The 20,600-nt window shown below is 35.9% G+C and overlaps 1 protein-coding gene across 1 annotated transcript in view; it reads right to left on the bottom strand.

The window, feature by feature from the left end:
• The window catches only part of LOC105216833 (dual oxidase maturation factor 1), a 44,794-nt gene extending 24,414 nt beyond the window's left edge, over positions 1–20,380 (bottom strand). Inside the window, exons 1-3 of the mRNA XM_029043236.2 lie at positions 20,227–20,380; positions 8,328–8,595; positions 1,410–1,596 (exon numbers count right to left, since the gene is read on the bottom strand). Of these exons, the coding sequence (XP_028899069.1) occupies positions 1,410–1,574 (165 nt within the window). The 5' untranslated portion in view covers positions 1,575–1,596; positions 8,328–8,595; positions 20,227–20,380. The remainder of the gene's footprint in view (positions 1–1,409; positions 1,597–8,327; positions 8,596–20,226) is intronic.
• Positions 20,381–20,600: the final 220 nt, after the last annotated feature.

The raw sequence follows: 20,600 nt of genomic DNA, 5'->3' as shown, positions 1-20,600 counted from the left end.
AAGCAGACCACCTGTACAAAATTGAAATCTGCTCCATTAGCTTTCTTAACGCGACGGGATTAGATAGGTCGCAGTGCGTTCCTCAATTCAAATATTCGGAACGACTTTGAAAACGATATGAACTAATTGATCTAGTAGGAGTCTATTCGATTTAAACCAGGATTTAGGAACATCTGAAAGTCATAGAAAGCGACGAGTAGCAGAACTCATCCCTTTCATAATGTGTCAACATAAAATCTTAAGGAGTCAATTAATGTAATGAAACATCTCCTTTATATTGTGTATCCAATCGATGATGATATGTAGGAATAGAAGAAAAAATCAGACAAAATGATCTTCCATCGAATAATCATCGGGCGTTTAAACACTGTGGTGGAAGGACTACTTGTACACCTTAGTTCCCGAATAAAATAGAGAAGTTTCAGAAAAACTTCATCAAGGTACCAGACTTCGAAATGCTCTGAAGAAAATGTCGAGGTTTATACTAACAAGCCAGAAAAAAGTATTATCTATCAAGATCCTTGTAAAATCCTTGTCAAAGGCGTATGAAGAAAACCATGAGATGAGCCATTTTTATATCATCACACTGCAATGAAAGCAACCGCTGGATAACAAGGAAAATTATTTCCATTTCAATATTTACTTTTAGTTTAAGGCAATGTATATATCAACTTATATAGCTTGTTTCCTTGCAATAAAAGCTAGAAAGTATCTGTATATCTTTCTTAAAACTCATTATAGGATCATTGTATCACCCACATAAGTTTTTGTACACAAAATTCTTGTCAAGAAAACGAAAGAAGAAGGATGTTTTAGTTAAGAGGTTTCTATTGAATAAAAAACAACATATTGCTGATTTGCAAACAGAATCACAATAGTTTTGGCGATTAAACCTATTTTGGAACTATTTTTGATTAAAGCAACTGAGACTGTATTTTCCTTTCTCCTTCTAAGCAGGTGTCTGCTTTTGTTCTGTATTTATACACAAATTGCTTATTTCAGCTAAATAATAAAAACCGGTTCTTAACCAGTTAGTCATTCATTAGCAATTTATGTTGAGTATACAGCGAAATGATAAAAAAAACAGTAAAAGTCGCTGCGATTAGTTTTTAGTTGTTCTGGCCTACGCTTTTACACTAAAATTCTGGGATTTAGATAGATCATTAACTGAATACAAGCAAAACGAATAATAAAATACTAATGAACTACAAACTAAGTTAAAGCACACCTATTTATACTCATTAGAATAACCGTTAAACTCTATATGTATGACTAAAAAGTAATTTGTATACCGTTATTCTTAATGTCTTGCAGCTCTAATGAGTTTAGTAGCACTACATTATATTAGGTTGTATCTCTCTTTGGTTGTTTACATACATTTAACGGCATAATTGAATTAAAATATTTACCTGTTTCCTCACACCGGGAAATATCACTAGAAAGGCAACGTAAAATGTTGCAAATAAAACAGAGACGGCAACAATGGAGACATCGCCTGTCACCGGTGTACGATTTGGGAATGAATATAGTGTTGGTCCACCGTCGTCACGAAAAGCGTCAAACCAACCCTTCATGCTGTTTCGAAATTTTTGTGTTCTGTAAGAAAACAAGTCAAATGAGTTTATTTATTAAACAGGAAAAAAACATTAGAAGACAAATAAAATTTTTCATAGAAGTAAACGTAATTTTTCAAATTAAGAATACGTAAAGTAATGACATACATACATATGTATATCAGATAGAGAATTTTAAAACCAAACTTCTTAAAAAACACAGTCCTCAGCCTAGCTTGTATCATGAGATGTAATATGTTTTGTACAACTATACCAAACACATCCCTCCATTTATCTTTCATAGTTCGTGATGGATGTTTAATTTAGATCGTTATCACACATCTTTTGGTCATATAGTAACCAATTTCAGGATTTCACTTTAGATTTTTCTTTGTTAAATATATTCAGTTTAGATATCGAATCAAAATCACACAAATCTGGCAACATCACATATGAACGAAATATATCGGGTGATCCAAGTGGAGGTACTTTCTTCAATACCTTTTTTTTGACAGATCACCCGTGAGTCGTGTCAAGTCAAGTAATGTTATTTTTGTTCAGTATTGTTTGGCATTTCATCATGGAAAAACTTCAACTTTACGTTCAACTTTATTGCGAAAATTCAAGTTCTGTAAAGAATGAGTTTCGCGCGCTTCGCTCAACTTATGGTCAACATAACCGGACTACTGAGCGAACTATTCGCTCTATTGGATAATATTCAACCGAAAGGACCACGACCAGCACGCAGTGACGAAAATATAACAGCCGTAGCTGAAAATGTACACGAAGACCGTGGAGGGTCGATTCGGCGCCGTTCGCAACAACTCAGACTGTTGTATGGAACCCCTTGGCGCATTTTACGTCAAGATATCAAATTGAAACCTTACAAAATACAGCTTGTGCAAGAACTGAAGCAGCTCGACCTTCCTAAGCGACATCGCTTCCTCTATGATCATCGGTCCATATTTCTTAAAAAATTATGCAGATGAGAACGTTACCGTCAGCGGCGACCGTTATGGGGCCATGATAACCGACTGATAACCGACTCGACTGTCGGCGACATTTGGTTTTAAAACAGACGGCGCCACTTCCCACACATCGCATCAATCAATGGATTTATTGAGAGAACACTTCTGTGAGTAGATAATTCCACTTTTTGAGCCGTTGATTGTCCACCAATCATCGGTGTTATATCACACCGTTAGACTTTTTCCTGTGGTCATAAGTAGAGCTAAAGTCTATGCGGATGTTCTTTCGAATGATAATAAACATTGCCCATTAAATTTGAATTTTCTGTATTTCTTTTTAAGTGGGGAACCTCAAAATGGTTGCTTTATAATCACTTTATTGTCAAACTATCGAAGTATTTAATGAAATACTTACTATAGCAAAGTAAAACCACAACGAACTAAGTTGCCACACGCTTCACTGTTTTCTAAAAATAACTTGTAGAATCTTAAGAACAAAACTAAGTAACCTATTGATTGTATGCCGTCTTACAACTAAATGAACACAAACAAATATTTTTGTAAACATAAATACAAGCCAATCAGGAATTCAACAACAAGTCATGTTTGACGGACTGTGAGCTATTCTCACCTATTATTAAACAATTTATCATAAGTACATAAATGTTATGCAATGCGGCATGCCGCTTAGAAAAAACAAAAACACAACAAATGTTCGTACTTATGTTTTTTTTTTCACAACAAAAAATAATATTTTTTTCGCTAAATGAATAAATTTTTATTGCGATATTACTAGATTTCTTTGTTCTTTGTAAAAAAATTATATAAATTGTTTATATGTCTGTATGTAAGTGTGTGCATTTCTCAGTTTCCTTTGTTATAACTTATCTAATTGTTAATTATTTTGGTTTACTCGTATCCGCGTTTAGCAAAAACCAAAAATAAATGATTTGTCCAAAAGCCGTAAACTCATTAAGAGTGCCAAACAAAGAACAGAAAATATATAAAAAAGAAAAATTAAAGCAATTTGTAGCGGTCAGCTGAAACATATGTACACACACATACATACAAATAAAAATATACATATTTATGTGTATATTTATAAAAGGCGGTAGAAGTGCTTAGTGTTGAGTGGCGATAAAATAGGTGAATGTACATGTAGCTGTTTTGTTTTTGTCGTTGTAGTTGTTTAACGAACGGAACGTGTAGCCGATCGCCTGCAGGTTAAAAGCCGCAAACTTAAGTATTCTCAAAGTTTAAGTGGCAAACAAGACGATTTTTACTTGAGTTGAGTTGGTAGTGACGTCTGGCGTTCGATATATTATTTGGTAGAACAAAAGAAAAAAAATCGATGAAAAATAGCAGATGAAACTAAAGCTTTACCTGAGGCAACAACCGGTTCTAATTTGCTCTTTATTGTTTCACATTATACTCGCATACATCTTTTATTTTGATTTTATTTTTAGCTCGCTAATGTATAGAATTGACGGCAGAATTGCGTAAAATCCATTGTTTATGTGTCCGTCTGTGATTAAATTACTTCAGGCGAACACAATTTATACCTTTAATGATATTCTACCTAAAGAAACGTATTCGAAAAGTATAACATACTTCTATACCCCGACAGCAATTTTAAATTATTTAAGTGTTTTCCACGAGATGGACAAATTATTTGACATAACTTTAAAATGTATAGTTACAGAGAGTTTCAATGAAGAAGGTTGCATTTTCCCAGATACTCTAGGATTTCTCACAGATACTTTATGATCTTTTTTTTAATATTTCGACACGTTTTCCAATATAGTTCCAAATTTTTAATTTCTCCATATAGATTTAATGACATAAACCGAGATTTGCCATTTCAAATTTGTAAAAAGTTATTGAGCTTCACTCCACTTTGATATCTGATAAATTTTTTGTAGTAAATATTTTAAACACATGGCAACACTTCTCAAAAGTTCAACCATTAACCGTCACTGCATTAATCTCATTAATTACAATCATTTAAACTATTTTAATAGGTCGCAAGTATCGCTTCTTTATTATACTATTCTTTAAACATCTTGCATACCGTAAAAATAAATATAATTTATCAATTTTATGGAATTAAATTTTTGAAACATGTGGCAACTCTTCAAAAATAAATCATTTAGATCTTTCAGAGTGATACGCATATTGTAACGTGTCTAGAAAACAATTTTGTTGTTGAAAATTTCAACTTTTATTTTTAATTATCCGACTATTATACTGAACATTTAAAACAAATTACTCGTTCGATTAAGTTCAAGTCATTTCGTGAGCAAACCATGTATGAATTAAGTTTTCCATACAATGGTTTCAATATTTACATATATGTAACGAGTAAAGTTCGGGTGTAACAAAACATTTTATACTCTCAAAATTAGCAAGGCCCAAAGTTATGGAAAAATTTTCAGGTATTGGTAAAACTATATTATACCGAGATCTATGTCGATTCCATTACTATATTAGGTGAGGAGGTCTTTTTTTCAGGAAGTCGTTTCCACACATATTTATAAAGATATTCGACATAAAGGCCACTAAACTAACGGCAGTCATTTTGCATAAACATTATATGAATCCGATTTCTTTGACCAATTTAACTACTTTCGCCACCAAATTACATCATATCCAGATATATTCGGATATACTCGTATATAAATCTCACAAGAAAGAATGAAATCCAAATTAATTATATGGGAGCTTGGGGAAGTAATGACTCGATTTCTCCCATATTTCTCCAAAAATATTCCTTTTGAATTTCTATAAAATAACAAATTATCCATAAGTAATGACGCATGTTCGATATCTTGGGCTTTGAAAAATTATTGTCCGTTTTCAACAAATTTTAAATGAGCGATACCATACCTCTAATGCAGTATTTACGCAATGATTTGTTCCAGTATCAGGTTATTGATCAAAAATTGGCCCAAATGTATAATAAATCAATGCGGAGTACTTCTTTACCATCTTTTCTATTCAATTTAGAGCTTCTAACGTTTTTCTTGACTTGACAATTGATTATTAAAAGCTCATACTTCGTTGCTTGTCCATGAATTCTTGGCCAAAAACAATATAGTAATGATGCACCTGCGTCCATATTCATGAGACATGACACCGCCTGACTTTCCTATTTCCAAACCTTATGAAAACCTTAAAGGGACGTCGTTTTAGAAGCATACTAGAAATAGCTAACAGAACCAAAAAATCCCAAAATCCCAAAAATCGAGTTTGAGAATTGTTTCCACGATTGGAAGAACCGCATAATATCGAAAGCGAACAATTTTAAAGGCGACAACATTAATGTAGATGAATGAATATTTTTTTTTTTTTTTCAAAAACCAAACCAAACCAAAAACCAAAAATTACTGTTATTTTTTGAACATCCCTCATATATGTACAACATGTGGAATACATAACTTTTCTCAGAAAAACTTCAAAAGAACGGCACGTTGCTTTGATAAAAGCGAAAGGCGGCACAAAGTAAAGGAAGTAATGAATGTAAGCGTTTTAAAGTAAATGTGAAATACAAAAATAATGAAAAAACACAACACATACATATGTATGTATATGAATTGAATGTGTCTAAAAATAAATAAGCACATGAGGCGTGGGTTTTTCGATTGCTCTGAAATCTTTGCGAATTCATCATGCAATTTTTTGGTGTCATATTATTGAAGATTGAATATTTCGATTCGTCATGCTCAAATGAATAAAATACTCGCTCACGTTAATTTTCACGTGGGTTAATCGAATTAAAAGCTATAGAAGCTTAAAGGTATTATAGTGAGTCATTTGGAAATTTCGGTGGAAAGATACGGATTTGTTTCGAAAGTCTAGGTATAATTTTGGGATCATGGAGAGAGTTGATCTAAGTAATATACTTTGAAAATAATCTAACTTACTGTTCCATTCTCCACTCAGTAATACTTATATTATCAAAAATACACATTCTACTAGAATATTCAATCTAAAGTAAGCTAAGACCGCGAGAAGTATTGGAATTATATCAATGATATATATATATATATATTTGGCGTAGGAACCGCTTTAAGCGATTATAGCCGAATCCACCAGAGCGCGCCACTCATTCCTCCTTTTTGCTTTTTGGCGCCAACTGGAAACACCAAGTGAAGTCAGGTCACTTTGCACTTGGTCTTTCCACCGGAGTGGAGGTCGTCCTCTTCCGCTGCTTCCTCCAGCGGGTACTGCATCGAATACTTTCAGAGCTGGAGTGTTTTCTTCCATCCGTACAACATGCCCTAGCCAGCGTAGCCGCTGTCTTTTTATTCGCAGAACTATGTCAATGTCGTCGTATAAATCGTACAGCTCATCGTTCCATCGTCTGCGGTATTCGCCGTTGCCAATGTTTAGAGGACCATAAATCTTGCGCAAAACCTTTCTCTCGAAAACCCCAAGAGTCGTCTCATCGGATGTTGTCATCGTCCACGCTTCAGCGCCATACATCAGGACGGGAATAATGAGCGACTTATAGAGTTTGATTTTGGTTCGTCGAGAGAGGACTTTACTTTTCAATTGCCTACTCAGTCCAAAGTAGCACCTGTTGGCAAGAGTGATTCTGCGTTGGATTTCAAGGCTGACATTGTTGGTGTTGTTAATGCTGGTTCCCAGATAAACGAAATTATCTACAACTTCAAAGTTATGACTGTCAACAGTGACGTGGGAGCCAAGACGCGAGTGCGCTGACTGTTTGTTTGATGACAGGAGATATTTCGTCTTGTCCTCATTCACCACCAGACCCATACGCTTCGCTTCTTTATCTAGTCTGGAAAACGCAGAACAAACGGCGCGGTTGTTGCTTCCGATGATATCAATATCATCGGCATACGCCAGGAGCTGTACACTCTTGTAGAAGATTGTACCCTCTCTATTTAGTTCTGCAGCTCGAATTATTCGTATTTATCAATGATACCAAAGAAAAAAATAGAGCTGCAACAACGATAATTGATTTTATTCTAAAATTTTTTATATTAAGGTGGGATCGCGCTAAAGTTTTTTTGGATTATTAAAAATCGCTTTTTCTCAAAATCTCATTAGTTTGCAACCGGCACCACCTCAAATTAATATCTCGGAATTGGAATGACTGATAAGATAGTATCTCTCATCGCATGGTACCCCATTATCAAAAAAAGAGGTGTTCCGGATTAAGGAAAGGTAGGGAAAGATACTACTATTGGCTTCAAACTTTTAGCCTGCACCAAGCTGTAGTTAGGTTTATAAAACTCATCAACGTCTCCAAGGATAAAATTAGGTTACTTGTGGCCCTATATATGGTAAGGATAGGGAGTAAAGTCCATAAATGAAAGGTCCTCCAGTTTATCAATTGGATTTCATTCACGATCCATTACATGTCCTCTGATTACCCGATTAGTAGCGAAACGGCCCTTCCACTGTAGCGTTACGAAAAACACATATATGTTTTGCAAGAACTTCAAAGGTTTCCGAAACGTGAAAGAAACGTTTTTGTCTCAATAATCTAGTTTTTGTTCGAATAAGTAAATTAAATATAATCACGATGGCTTAATAATTTTATAATTTTTTGGTTTACCGTTACTCAGATGGAAGGACCCAGATAAGTAAAAAATAATAATTTCTGAATTAACTATATGAATAAAATTATATATGAAAAGGTGTACATATGACCGAAATCACATTCGGTTGAAATGAAAACTTGTAACTCTAATTTGTATATACACGACTGAAAAAGAAATACATATATAAGTATATATAGAAATATTATACATAATATGGATTTAGTTACACTTACCAAACTTGTCTAGAATCTGCATTCAATTATAATCTAGTATTCGAACAAATGTTGCTTGTCTTCTTGTCTTTAAATATAATTGTAAGTATGTATATAGTTAAACTCGTATGTTGATGTTGTACTCGTCTGTCTCCCACTGCTAATCTGGCGTTGATTTCAATTTACTTTCAGTGATGAAAATAACTTATGACATGAAATATTTCACAACCACGACTGCAGGTTACAATGAAAATATCGTTTTTTGTTGCCAACTGCAGTAATGCACAAGCTGTAAATTGAAAAATACATAATAATAGTTAAATTACTATTGATGTTGTTAATTAAATATTAATTAAGAAATAACAGTATATATGCCATGTACTGCATGATATCATAGCACTTATGAAGTCATACCAGATTTTGCTAAAGGCAGTCAATGGCCATTTTAATTCAAGATATCCAACACATAAGTTAATGGAGTATAATCAAGTTGTCTGTAACTGTAGATTTATTTGTAGTGTAGAGTATAAACTTTTGAGAAATTATAAAAGGCGATATCTTTTTATTCACTAGTCGCCTATTGCTCTGCATGTCTTGTGATATTCTAAAACGTTTCTACATTGGCGTTACAGTCCAAAGCATCTCACCACGAAGTAAATTGTCCAATTACAGTACAAGCAACTCTTGAATTCGTCCGTTTAAAAGTGAGTTATGAAGCTAAGGTACTATAGACGAGATTTCGAAAGCTTCACATGAGAGTATTAGTAAATATCAAAAGAGACCGAGATGATCCCGTCATGAAACCGGTCAGAAATAAATATATTGGAATATGACTACCTATAAATATAATCCAATTGACAACTTGAAATACTTGTTTGAAATCCAGCTTGACTTAAAAACATAAGACATAAATGAGTTATGAAGCTAGGGACTGAGAGACAATAACAAACCAAAGAAATTGCTAATTTCTAAATATATTAAGATGATAATATTTTATAAAATGATCCCATCATGAAACCAGTCAAATGCAAGAGTACAACTAGTCAATACAATTTACAGTCCTGTACAATTTTTCTCTCGCACAAAAATTATATTGACTTCATTATATTTTTTGTTTTATCATTCGATTTTACAATGTCAATACCAATAGGTAGAAATTATTAGAAAATGACAGCGCAATTGACAGATTTAAAAGACTGATGTCATGCTTACTATTCAAAATATGATCATGAAAAAACCAATTGCCTAAGCGTTAAGTGTATTTGAGATTGAGTTCAAGTTAATCTTCGGTTATGTTCCACTTTTGAAATGACAAAGCCAATTTTTTTGGGTCATCTTAATGCAGACTACTTAATAAGAAAACAAAATTAATGCATTCGTGTTTTTACGACAAACGAAAACTGAGTTTCTAAATATCAAAATTCTAAAATATTAAAGAAATGGAAACGTAATCTGAAAATTCTACAATGACTTCATCCAATGTTTTAATAATTATACGGCCCTACTGGAAAAGTAAAAGTCTAGTTGTCGTCGAGGTCGTCTAACGGTAGGCCCAGGAAGCGTGCTGTTTCGACAGAGCCGAACAAAAGGGAGAGGGTTGTTAGATGAGTTTGGTTCGTTGGGAATGCAAAGATATGACTAGCATCATGCGAGGACTCATTGAAGATATAGGACATATATTCTGTATGTCGGGGTTCAGTCTGGATAAGTAGTAGATTTAATGAATAAGGTCTGTTCTCATTCGTCCAATTGGTAAAAAGCGGTGCCGTGGATTTAGCAGGAGAGAGAGTCAAGGGCCTCGCAGAGCAGAAGCAAGAAATTTCAAGGGGGTAGTAGTTAACTTTTGAACACATATCATCAATTCCACTTCATCCCATATTGACCATTAACATGTTTATTCAATGCTGCTTCAATGATCCTCAATACCGAAGATATCGCGACAGAGGTCACGAGCATCCTTATTGGACTGTCTTCATGATGACAGGAACTCCTAGGTATCGATCAAAAGAGCGTGATCCATCGACGAAGACCTTTTAAACTTATCACAAATTTGTTCAGACGTCGAAGGTAGATGTTTCAACTTCAGTCTAGCAAAAGCTGAAACATGGAGGAGAAAGCGCCTGGATTAACTCCGCTTATTGTGGTTGGTAACCAGTACCCTCCGAATTTACTAATGAACCATAAATCCCGGGCTCTAGATCAAATAGACAGAGAGACACCGACTCGTTTCCCTTCTGATGACTAGGTAACAGTGGAACAATCCCGAAGAAAAATTTGTTTGACAATTTCAAGCAGATAATTAATCCGCGAGTGTGTACTAGAAGCACATATGTATATGAAATTAAAAACTCCAGCTGAAAATTTATTCGAATGGTTATGAAATTTTGCTGCCATAGGTCAGCTATATAAACATTAGCTTCCTCCAAATTTATTGCCGTTATTTTTTTTTTCGAAAAATTCCACCAATCAAAATGCCAAACGAACTAAGCTCAAAAGAGTTTATCAGACAAAATCTGGCCAACAATTCGCAGCAGCCGCGGTTAACAAACGAACAGCCGATAATGACGAATTGAAATCTGAAGCGTATACACAGACAGCCAAGCATTCGGTGTGGAAGCCAACATAAAGAGCAGTGAAATACCACATCTTGACGTAATATGTACGTTGGCCGTTGGACTTGGTCTTCAACCAACTACAATAGTTACAGCCATACGAACCATGGAAGTTGTTGTACCACATAACACACAAAAAAAGAGCGAATGGAACGAAAAAGACAAAAAAACACAAACAACGCGAGGAAAAGGCGGCATAAACAATGGCAAACAAACACTCACCAACATGCAGCGAAAACAAGCTAACGCCAACCGACGACACGATTATTTCGCTCCGTTGCTGAGGTGCATAAAAGTGGAAAACGCGCAATCGCAGACGCCGCAAACGAGGGCCGGTTCGTACGTCGTCACAACGACCGCATCAACACAATGCGCGCCAAAAACAAACAGCCATGGAATGGGTAATAGAGTGGGCGTCGATCGACGGACGGCAGTGGCAGTCAAGTAACCATAGGGTACCAAAAAAGAACTGCTCGTGAAAATCGCGCAAATAAAAAAGTCCAAAAAAAACATTTCCAAAGTGAGCCAAAAACGAAAACGACGTCGTTGTCAATGGCTGGTGACGCCAAAGCCGCTGATGGTACTCGTGACTTGTGGACGCATTACCATCAACCGCAAAGGCATCAGCACCAGTAGCGACGGCGATGGCAGCAGTGAACGCGTCATGAAAATAAAGTGAACGATGCTTCCGCTCCGCTTGTTGACCAGCTGACAGGCGACGGCGGCGAAGAGAGATAGACAGACATGCATGCATTCAGACAAGTCAGTCAGTCAGACAGTCAAATCGTCAAAGCGACATGCGGGCAAGTAAGCATTGGAGCGTAAACTTAGCCAGCAGCAAAGCAGTAAACTGGTATTGGACGGCAATGGCTCTGAGCTTGCCAGCAGCGTTTACATCAAGGTATTTGCGATACGGCCCTCTTTAATGAGGCACCCTGCTAGCGTGCGTAGGTGTTTAGCCTTGTCAAAGTGCATGATTTGTGGAAATTGATGTGCTGATTTGTTTGCTTTTAACTTAAATGATTTCTATTACATGGATGGGAAACCAATGCTATCAAGGTTTCAAGTGGTCTTAGAAATCTCAAGAAATTAAGAACTTATAGCAAGTTATAGTTTGATAGCTGATATTACTGCAATCATAAGTTTTCGTCTTACTTGCTAGACCCTACCTAGAAACCTAGTTTGACACAAAACTACTGAAAAAACTAGTTTTGGAAGTTAGTTAAGTAATCGAGCAACGATGATTGTTCTAAAAATGTTGACAGCTAGTCGATATCATTCGTATCTCTGTTCCTTGTGCTGATGCTATCTTTGTTGCACTTAAAACCAAAGAGAAATCGTAGTAATAGAGAAAACACTACATGAAGTAGTTGTGATCGCAGAAAATTGTGTAACCATAGAACAAGAATTGCTAAAAAATTTCACGGAAAGTACGAAGTTGAGTGCAAGGCAGAGCACGGATGCTTGAAAGCCTTTCGTCGAGAATATAAGATATTTGTGGATCCAACACTGTTGGTCGCAGTCTTCCACAACGGAACTATAATAATATTGTATTCGATCGATGGATGTCTCTCTCGGGTGATCGAAATAGAAATACTTTTTCAATAGTTTTTTTTTTACAGACACGTGAGTCGTGTCAAGCTGTCATGCTATTTTAGTTCGGTATTGTTTGACATTTCATCATGGAAGGACTTCCGCCTGAATATTGATCAACTGCACTACGAAAATTAGCGTTCTGTAAAGAATGTGTTTCACTGGCTTCGCTCAACTTATGATCAACATAATCGACCTACTGAGTGTACTATTCGCAACACCTTCACCTATCTTGAGACCCTGCAGTCATTATTGGGCAAATACGGCCGAATAGCCCACGTCTGCGCTAGTAAAGAAAATATAGCAGCCGTAACTGAGAGTGACCGTGGAGAGTCGATTCGACGCCATTCGCAGCAATTCGGACTGATGTATGGAATGACTTGGCGCATTTTACGAAGAGATCTTAAATCCAAAGCGTACAAAATACTACTTGTGCAGGAACTGAAGCCGCTCGACCGTCCCAAGCGACATCGATTTGCACTATGAACTCTTGAAAAGTTCAAAGAAGATCCGACGATCGAGCCAAATTCTGTTCAGTGATGAACTTAGTTCTGGCTCAATGGGCATGTTCTGAATAGATTCAAGAGATGCCATTTCACCCAGAAACAACAACGGCCAGTGGTTTATGGGCCGGTGGAATAATCAGTCTATATTTCTTATAAAAATGATGCCGGTGAGAACGTAACCGTCAATGGCGACCGTTGTCGCGCCATGATAACCGACTATTTGGTGCCTGAAATTGAAGCTTGTGATCTCGGCAACTTTTGATTTCCACACATCGCATCAATCAATGGATTCATTGTCACACCGTTAGATTCGGTTCAGGCCTTGGAACAACCATCAAGAATATATCATTAGTTGAACTTGTTATCTTAGACATAATATGGTTTGTTGCAAAATTCTAAAAACTAGAACCGCAAGTTCATCTAACAATCATAACTTCTGTCCTTCTGAACTAATATTTTTATCTCAATTTTGAAGAGATACTCGAGCAAAAGTTCAAAAAGTATTTGTACATACATACATATGTTCCATTCAATATCAATTACAAATTGCTATGACTATGCCATCCATTACCCATTGCATTTCACCACATTGGGAATACCCTCACCGATATTCCATCAAAACTGGCTCGATTTCAAACACTATTCACTTCTGATATTTTCCTGCTTCACTGCCGTGTTTCTATGTGCTTTTTTCTCGTTTGCACTTTTGTTTTCGTTGATTTCGCTTTCAACATTTCACGTTTCTCAGCCGCTTACCACATTTCACAGCTGAAAGTGAAACTGTTTTGCGCAGCGCTAAAGGAAGTAACCCAATGCATAAGCAAACAAGTACTCGCTTGTACGGCGCTATGTACATCTGTATGTTTGTATGTGTGCTATTGTATGTATTGTATGTACAAATATGTGCACGCACAATAATGTGTGATATAACAATAACAATGCGCAACAGCAACAACCGCACCAGCACCAGCCCCAATGATTACATACTATGGCCGTGGCAGCGCCGTCAGCAGCAGCAAACAAACGATAAACCGTGTGCCCACAATGGCCACAAAGAAGAGGAATAAACAAATAAATGGCAGAAACTCGCACACAAACACAAACAAGCGCCGAGTAGTTATGGCAACCGCAGCAACTGGCCGGCCGCTTTACAGGTGTGTGCGCGTGTTTGTATGCGCGTACAGCGTCTGCCGCGGCATCCGCATGTTAGTATAAAAAAAATTGCGGATACCACAGCTGCCAGGCTGGTTGTGCTGTCTCGCAGCGCTTCACGCGCCCAGCACCAACAGCAGCAGCAGCAAGTTAATGGCGCACCCGGCGCTTTTATGGCGGCCACTCAGCCAGTTGCAGCAACAACAGCAGTCAGCAGTCAGCATTAAGCATTGCCGTTGATGAGTATTGCTTGTGGAATTTTTATTTCTTTGTGTGCCATTTTTCTTCCTTCAATGTCTATTTATATGCATATCCGTGTGTTTGTGTGATAATTTTTCCCGTTACTATGAATGCCGGAAGAGCATCCTTCCTTCATTTTTCGAACACACACACGCACGCACACATTTTAATATATATATTTTTTTTACTTTATGCTTTTGTTGTAATTTTGTTTTCCTTGCACTGCCACTTCCTCTTTTGTAAATTAAGTTTATTTTCCTTCACTTCCCTATATTTTGGTCTTAATATTTGCCAAAAATGAAAACACACACACACCGCTCGCCACCACTACTGTGGCGAGTACTCAGCGTAGTTGGTGCGCTTCGCAGTATTTTACGGCTTTTTTACAACTCATAAACATCGGTTCATTGGTGGTAAAAATAATGTGGCGCCACGCTGAGAATGCAACACCAACATAATTACGTTAATTTCAATTCTCCCAAGCAAAGCGCAAACAAAACAATATCAGACCGACTGTAGTGTGCGAAATGCAAAACATAAGGAAATAAGCGTATAACTTGGCTTCCCCATAAAAATAAAGTACATTCATACATACATATGTACATAGGTACGCAGAAACACGCCCCACCGAATTTTTCTGCAAATTGAATCGCTGAAGTACTTGCTCAGCTTCATTATGTTTGCACAATTGAAATTAATTAAATGCCAAAAGGTTCCTGGGCGTATATAGCTTCGTAATATGCGTGAAATACTCGGCATTTCAAAATCGGTTGAAGCACTTGCAATGCATTTAGCTGTTGCACCCTTTGGATTGTTTGACAGACGTGAATATACTTACTGCTCACTCTTCATAAAGTTTTCATTGGAGAAAAGGCAAAATGTTAATAATCTTTTTATCCCTATTGAAATGTGTGTCAAAATTACCCTCAACTATTTATTTGAGCCACCGTTAAGGAGTGGTTAGAAATATTCACTGTCACCTTGCATTGGCAGAGTTCGATCACAGTATTGTTATTCTATAGGAGACCGCGAGAGTACTCTTACTCTGAAAAGCTTTTTAATGGAATCCAATATCTTTTCCGTGACGGCTCTTGATCTGTGACTTTCGACGTTTTTCTAATTTTCCTATAAGTCTAAGTCTAAGAGGAGTTATGAGCAGAAACTGGAGACTAAATCGCAACATGTATCAGAGCAATCCTTATTAATGGTGTATTAAAATGTTGGTCAAGATTGAAAAAACAATGACGTGAGGATTTTTTTTTAGATTTCATTATCCCGCAGATATCTTTTGTACTTACCTACAGATGAGATATCCTGTTAGTTGGATGGTAATGTAGACCAGACGAACCCAACATGTACTGTAATGCATTACACATTGTTAGAATCTAAGGATCACTATGAATCAAATCTGAACTAATATAAAAGGCTATGTTACAATTAGATAGACAAGCAGCACATCGTGCTTTTATTACCAAAGATATATAACTTCGAAGCGTTTTCCGAAATTCAAGCTCTTGTCTGCATTTCTGACCACATAACATACAGCTAGCAACCGTACCGACATCATTTTTTTTTTTTTGAGCATATTTTAAAAATATAAAGCGGAAGCAATACTCTCTGGTTTGTTAAATTTTGATGAAATTCTCAGTATATCTATCCTAAATACGACAAAAACAAAAGACTAAAATCACTGGGCATGGGACCATTATATATCATGAACCTGTCATATAATAAAAATTGTTGAAGTTTATGACTTTGCAGTCAAAACTTTTGCCTCATCTGTGAGTGTTTAGTCCGCACTAACTGGCTCAAGAGCCTAAAATATTATTAGTTACCCCATCTATAGTGACACGTATTACATATTGAACTAATACCATAGGTGAGGTTAGGAAGAGGTGGAGCCTCTCACTAAAAGTGGTGGTTTGACTCTACGTGCATACGGATGTCGTTGGTAGGTGCATTGAAGCAACAGCTGATTTTAGAAACTCAGGGAAACCGGGTTTATGAAGGGTTTAAAGCCAGAACATTTCGAAATTTTATGCAACTTCGAATACATCCGTGAAAATATCAACCATTGTGTCGCAGCGTCCAATCTCTGCGAGTCCTTCGCTGTTTACTTGCCCCTGTGGGCATGTGGTAATGACGAAGCCGCTGGAGAATAGGTGCATTAGCATTTCCACAGATGAATCGAAAAGTGAGAAGAAGGTCATAGGGGGAGTTTTCTGTAAGCAGCTTCTCATAAAACTTAGTTTCAGGTTACCAGATCACTTAAGGTCTGTAAGGTAGCTGTAGATGAACTGCTTCGAAGTGTAGCCTCCTCGAGGAATGTGAGTATTCAATCCGATTGTAGAGCGGCAATTATAAGAGGCTGGACTTCTTGCGATCTTGGTAAACGCAGGTTGAGAACTGAAGATTGCTTGGTCGCGAGATCTTTTTGGCCCAGAGTGGAATGCAAGAGGTCGGCGGTACTACGTGCACTTAAAAAAATTCATCGCAATAGATGGAATACTCATCTGACACTGTGGAACAGGTCAACTTTTGAACCTAACCTAACATGATTTGGTTCGGTTTAGTCATGGCTAGGTTCTACATATATATTATTGATATTGTGTCTCCATTTTAATTAAATAAAGTGGAGCATCAACGACTTTTAAGCCCCATTGATAGAGTGTGGAAGACAGAGGTTCGTGCCTGCCTGCCGATGGCCAACCAGATCAAACGCCTTTCGATTCTACCTCTGCCAATTCGACATCGTTGCTAGGATTTTTTTATTCCAATCCACAAAAACAACAAGATGGATAAAATCAATTTGAAACAAAAATTTGTTAATGTGGGTCGTGAACTAGAGCCGAAACCACTACACCATAGAGACCGCAAATTGGTCGCCAAAACGAAACAACAACCAACAACCCCAATATGTGTAAGCTTCTTATTAACTCATAATATCACTTTGTGATTTGAGTCTACAATTTTTGTATGCCATACAATAAGTTCTACTTTATGGAGAATAAAATTAATATAGATGAGTAATTGCACTTTAATATAATTGATAAATTCGTTTTTTATGTTTTGCATGTACATGCAAAACTTCAGCGAAGAAATTAATTAAAATGATGAACCGTTAAAAAGAGGCTAAAACTGTGTAAAAAGCGCATTCCCGACATTTTCGCAGAAAAAGAAAAAAAAATAAGAGAGAAACAAACAAAAACTCAAAAAGCGGCGAAAACGATGAAAACAAACAAACAAATAAAGTGTAGTAATGCAAAAGGTGCAACTATGTAATAACACAAACAACAACTAAACTTTGAAAACAAACAAACGGCTTACACAGTTTATCACTACGTGTTGTAGTAGTTGTTGCTGTAATGACTTAATATTTACACATGAATTTAGCGGCAAAATATCGGAGAGAGTGAGAGAGTGCCGTCAAACTACAAAAATGGAGATGCAGAAATGCCGAATAACACAAAGAAGAGACGAGGAAACGGCGCACCGCGGCGTGGAGTTGCCAAAAAATGCATAATAAGTAGGTGTGTGTGCGTATGTGTTGTCATATATTGGTGTTTGCATGTTTGTATAATGCAATCTAGCAACAACGGACCGTAAAAACGCCTGTAATGACTACCGCAATGTATGCCCGAAAAGCATAAATACATGTATGTATGTTTGTATATATGTATGTATAGGTATGTAATGTCAGTATATAATTTTGTTGGTATGTAAGCGAATGAAAGTGCAATGGAAATGGACAAACCGCGGTGTTGAGAGCCAAACAACAACAATAAATACGTGCACACGCTTTGAAACGACAAAAAGACGATCATAAACAATAGCAAAAAACTAAACTAAAATATATGCAACAAAATATTAAAATTAAAAAAAGTTATGTTCGTACACCAAACATAAATGCATATGTTTATGTAAATACATATGTATATACAAACACATATTTACATATGTAGCTAGATATGTTGCTTTGATTGCTCATGCTGTAATAGCTGATGAATCAAGCAACAATAGCAATAACATAACAACATTCAGCAGTCAACGCACAACAATTTGCAAGCGAAAAAATTATTTATTATATAAATTTCTTTATTTTACAAGCATATACATTCATACATACAAATACATATATAAATGTTTACATATGTGTATTTGTAAATATGTATGTGCTTTGTAGTTTTGTTTAATTTATTATTATAAAATTTTATTAGCGCTTTTTCGGCAATTATTAACATTTTTTCAGCTGTATTGTATGCGCTGTACAAACAAACATATGCGCATATGCACTTACGCTTAATAGCAGCGCCAGACACAAATTCATTATTCTTCACAAATTGGGTTTATGATTAAAACTGTGTTAATGGCATGTTGGTTATAACCTAATAATGTTATTTTTACCATTTTTTTTTTTAATTGCAAACGAATTGTGTTTTTCGCTTGCAGTTTTTATTAAATGCTTAATGGTAACTTTACTTTTTCATAATAACGCGGTTTTATTAAATATTGCTAAAAGCAATACAAAATATGACACCTTTTTACTTTAAGTCTTTGTAGAAGGGATAGTGAAGTGCATAATTATGCATATGCAAACATTAAGGAATAGTGGAATTATAATAATAACGAAACAAGTATGAAGTCCATACATTAAGGGGCTATACCAGTGTGACATTTTCAAAAAATCGATTTTTTTATTTTTTTTTTCTTATTCGTGAGTTTATTCTTTCAAAAATATCCTGTGAAAGCGGACATACATATATAAGGGGCACTCTTATTAGTATCCGTAGTAGTCTCAGCTCAATCAGCACTACATATATTCTGCGCATAGCACCCAGCAGTTGTATTATTACGTCAATTGTAATTAGAGATAGGGAAGCTAGGAGTCTGTAGAAGGGGATTATGAAATCATCCATAACTTCAAACACATCAGTTAAGCGCAGAGCCTCACTGACTGTGCACTCAGCGCTAGTCATGTAGCGTTTGAACTCTTTCTGCATATCTTCAAACTCATTTGATCACAGCGTAATCGGTAGTAGACTCTAAAGCTGGTCAGCTTACAAGAAGTAAATCGTTGGTCTGGAAACGAATCGGTTATCCTTTGTCCATTTATATTCTAACACTGGATTTATAGATATCGCGAGGGATGAAAAAGCAGAGCTTAACTATCAGCATGACTGTGGCTGCGAGATGAATCCGGTCTGGTGTGGAATGTTAGGTATTCATTGAGCGACTTACTCTTAGTAAAGTTAATTTGATCGCAAATGTTGAAGTTCTAATCAGACACGGTGAAAAATATTTTGACCGTTCCAATTTAAGGAAGTTGAGTTGGAAACATCGAAACAATATTTCCTCCAGCTTTCACAAAACTGAGTTTGAAAAATCTCGGTGGTCATAAGGGAAATGATGGTCGAGATATGAGAGTTAGTTCCATAACCTAAAACAATATACGGATAATAATTCAAAATTATCTAACTGTGACTCAGTGGTTTTTGCTTTCCACTTTATTCACTTCCGAATTTGGTCTATTTTCAAGGAATTTCAATTGATTTAAACAAATATTACAAAAAATTTTAAATTTTTAAAAAAATTAAATTTGCCAAATTCAAATATACACCTCGGATCTAAATTAGACTTGACAAGAAAGACATTAAAATAAAAAAAACTTTTCGAATTCGGATTCTAGGATAGTAATACAAATACATTATATTTTTCACAAAACTGTACTCAATAACACTACATAGCTTTATCTCGATGACGTTCCTAAGTCAAACTATATAGACAACATATATAATTTGTCCACATTATTATTGTTACCTTTAAAATATATAAATCTTCATTTAATATTATGCATTTATGCCAGTCCAATCGCCGAAACACATCTTAAACTCGATTTATGGGATAGGATTTGGCTCTTTCAGCGATATTTCGTAGCTTATAAAACGATGGTCCTTTCATGTTCTCTTTATTTCTGGAAATGAGAAAATCGTTGGGGAATCGTTATTTATGAACATACCACGTATGTGGTATATTTTTCAACTTTTGAAATGTCATGATAATTTTTAGCAAAATAGTATATTGACTATTTTTTCTCGGGAAGAAATTTCGATCATGTCGAATTGTAAAAGGATCAAAATCTAAAACTGCTCAGCTACAGAAAAAATAGTTAAGATTTAGATTCACGTTTGCAA

Source organism: Zeugodacus cucurbitae, chromosome 3 (genome assembly GCF_028554725.1).
Source record: "Zeugodacus cucurbitae isolate PBARC_wt_2022May chromosome 3, idZeuCucr1.2, whole genome shotgun sequence".
Classification (NCBI taxonomy): Eukaryota; Metazoa; Arthropoda; class Insecta; order Diptera; family Tephritidae; genus Zeugodacus; species Zeugodacus cucurbitae.
This window is presented reverse-complemented; position numbering and strand designations above follow the sequence as displayed.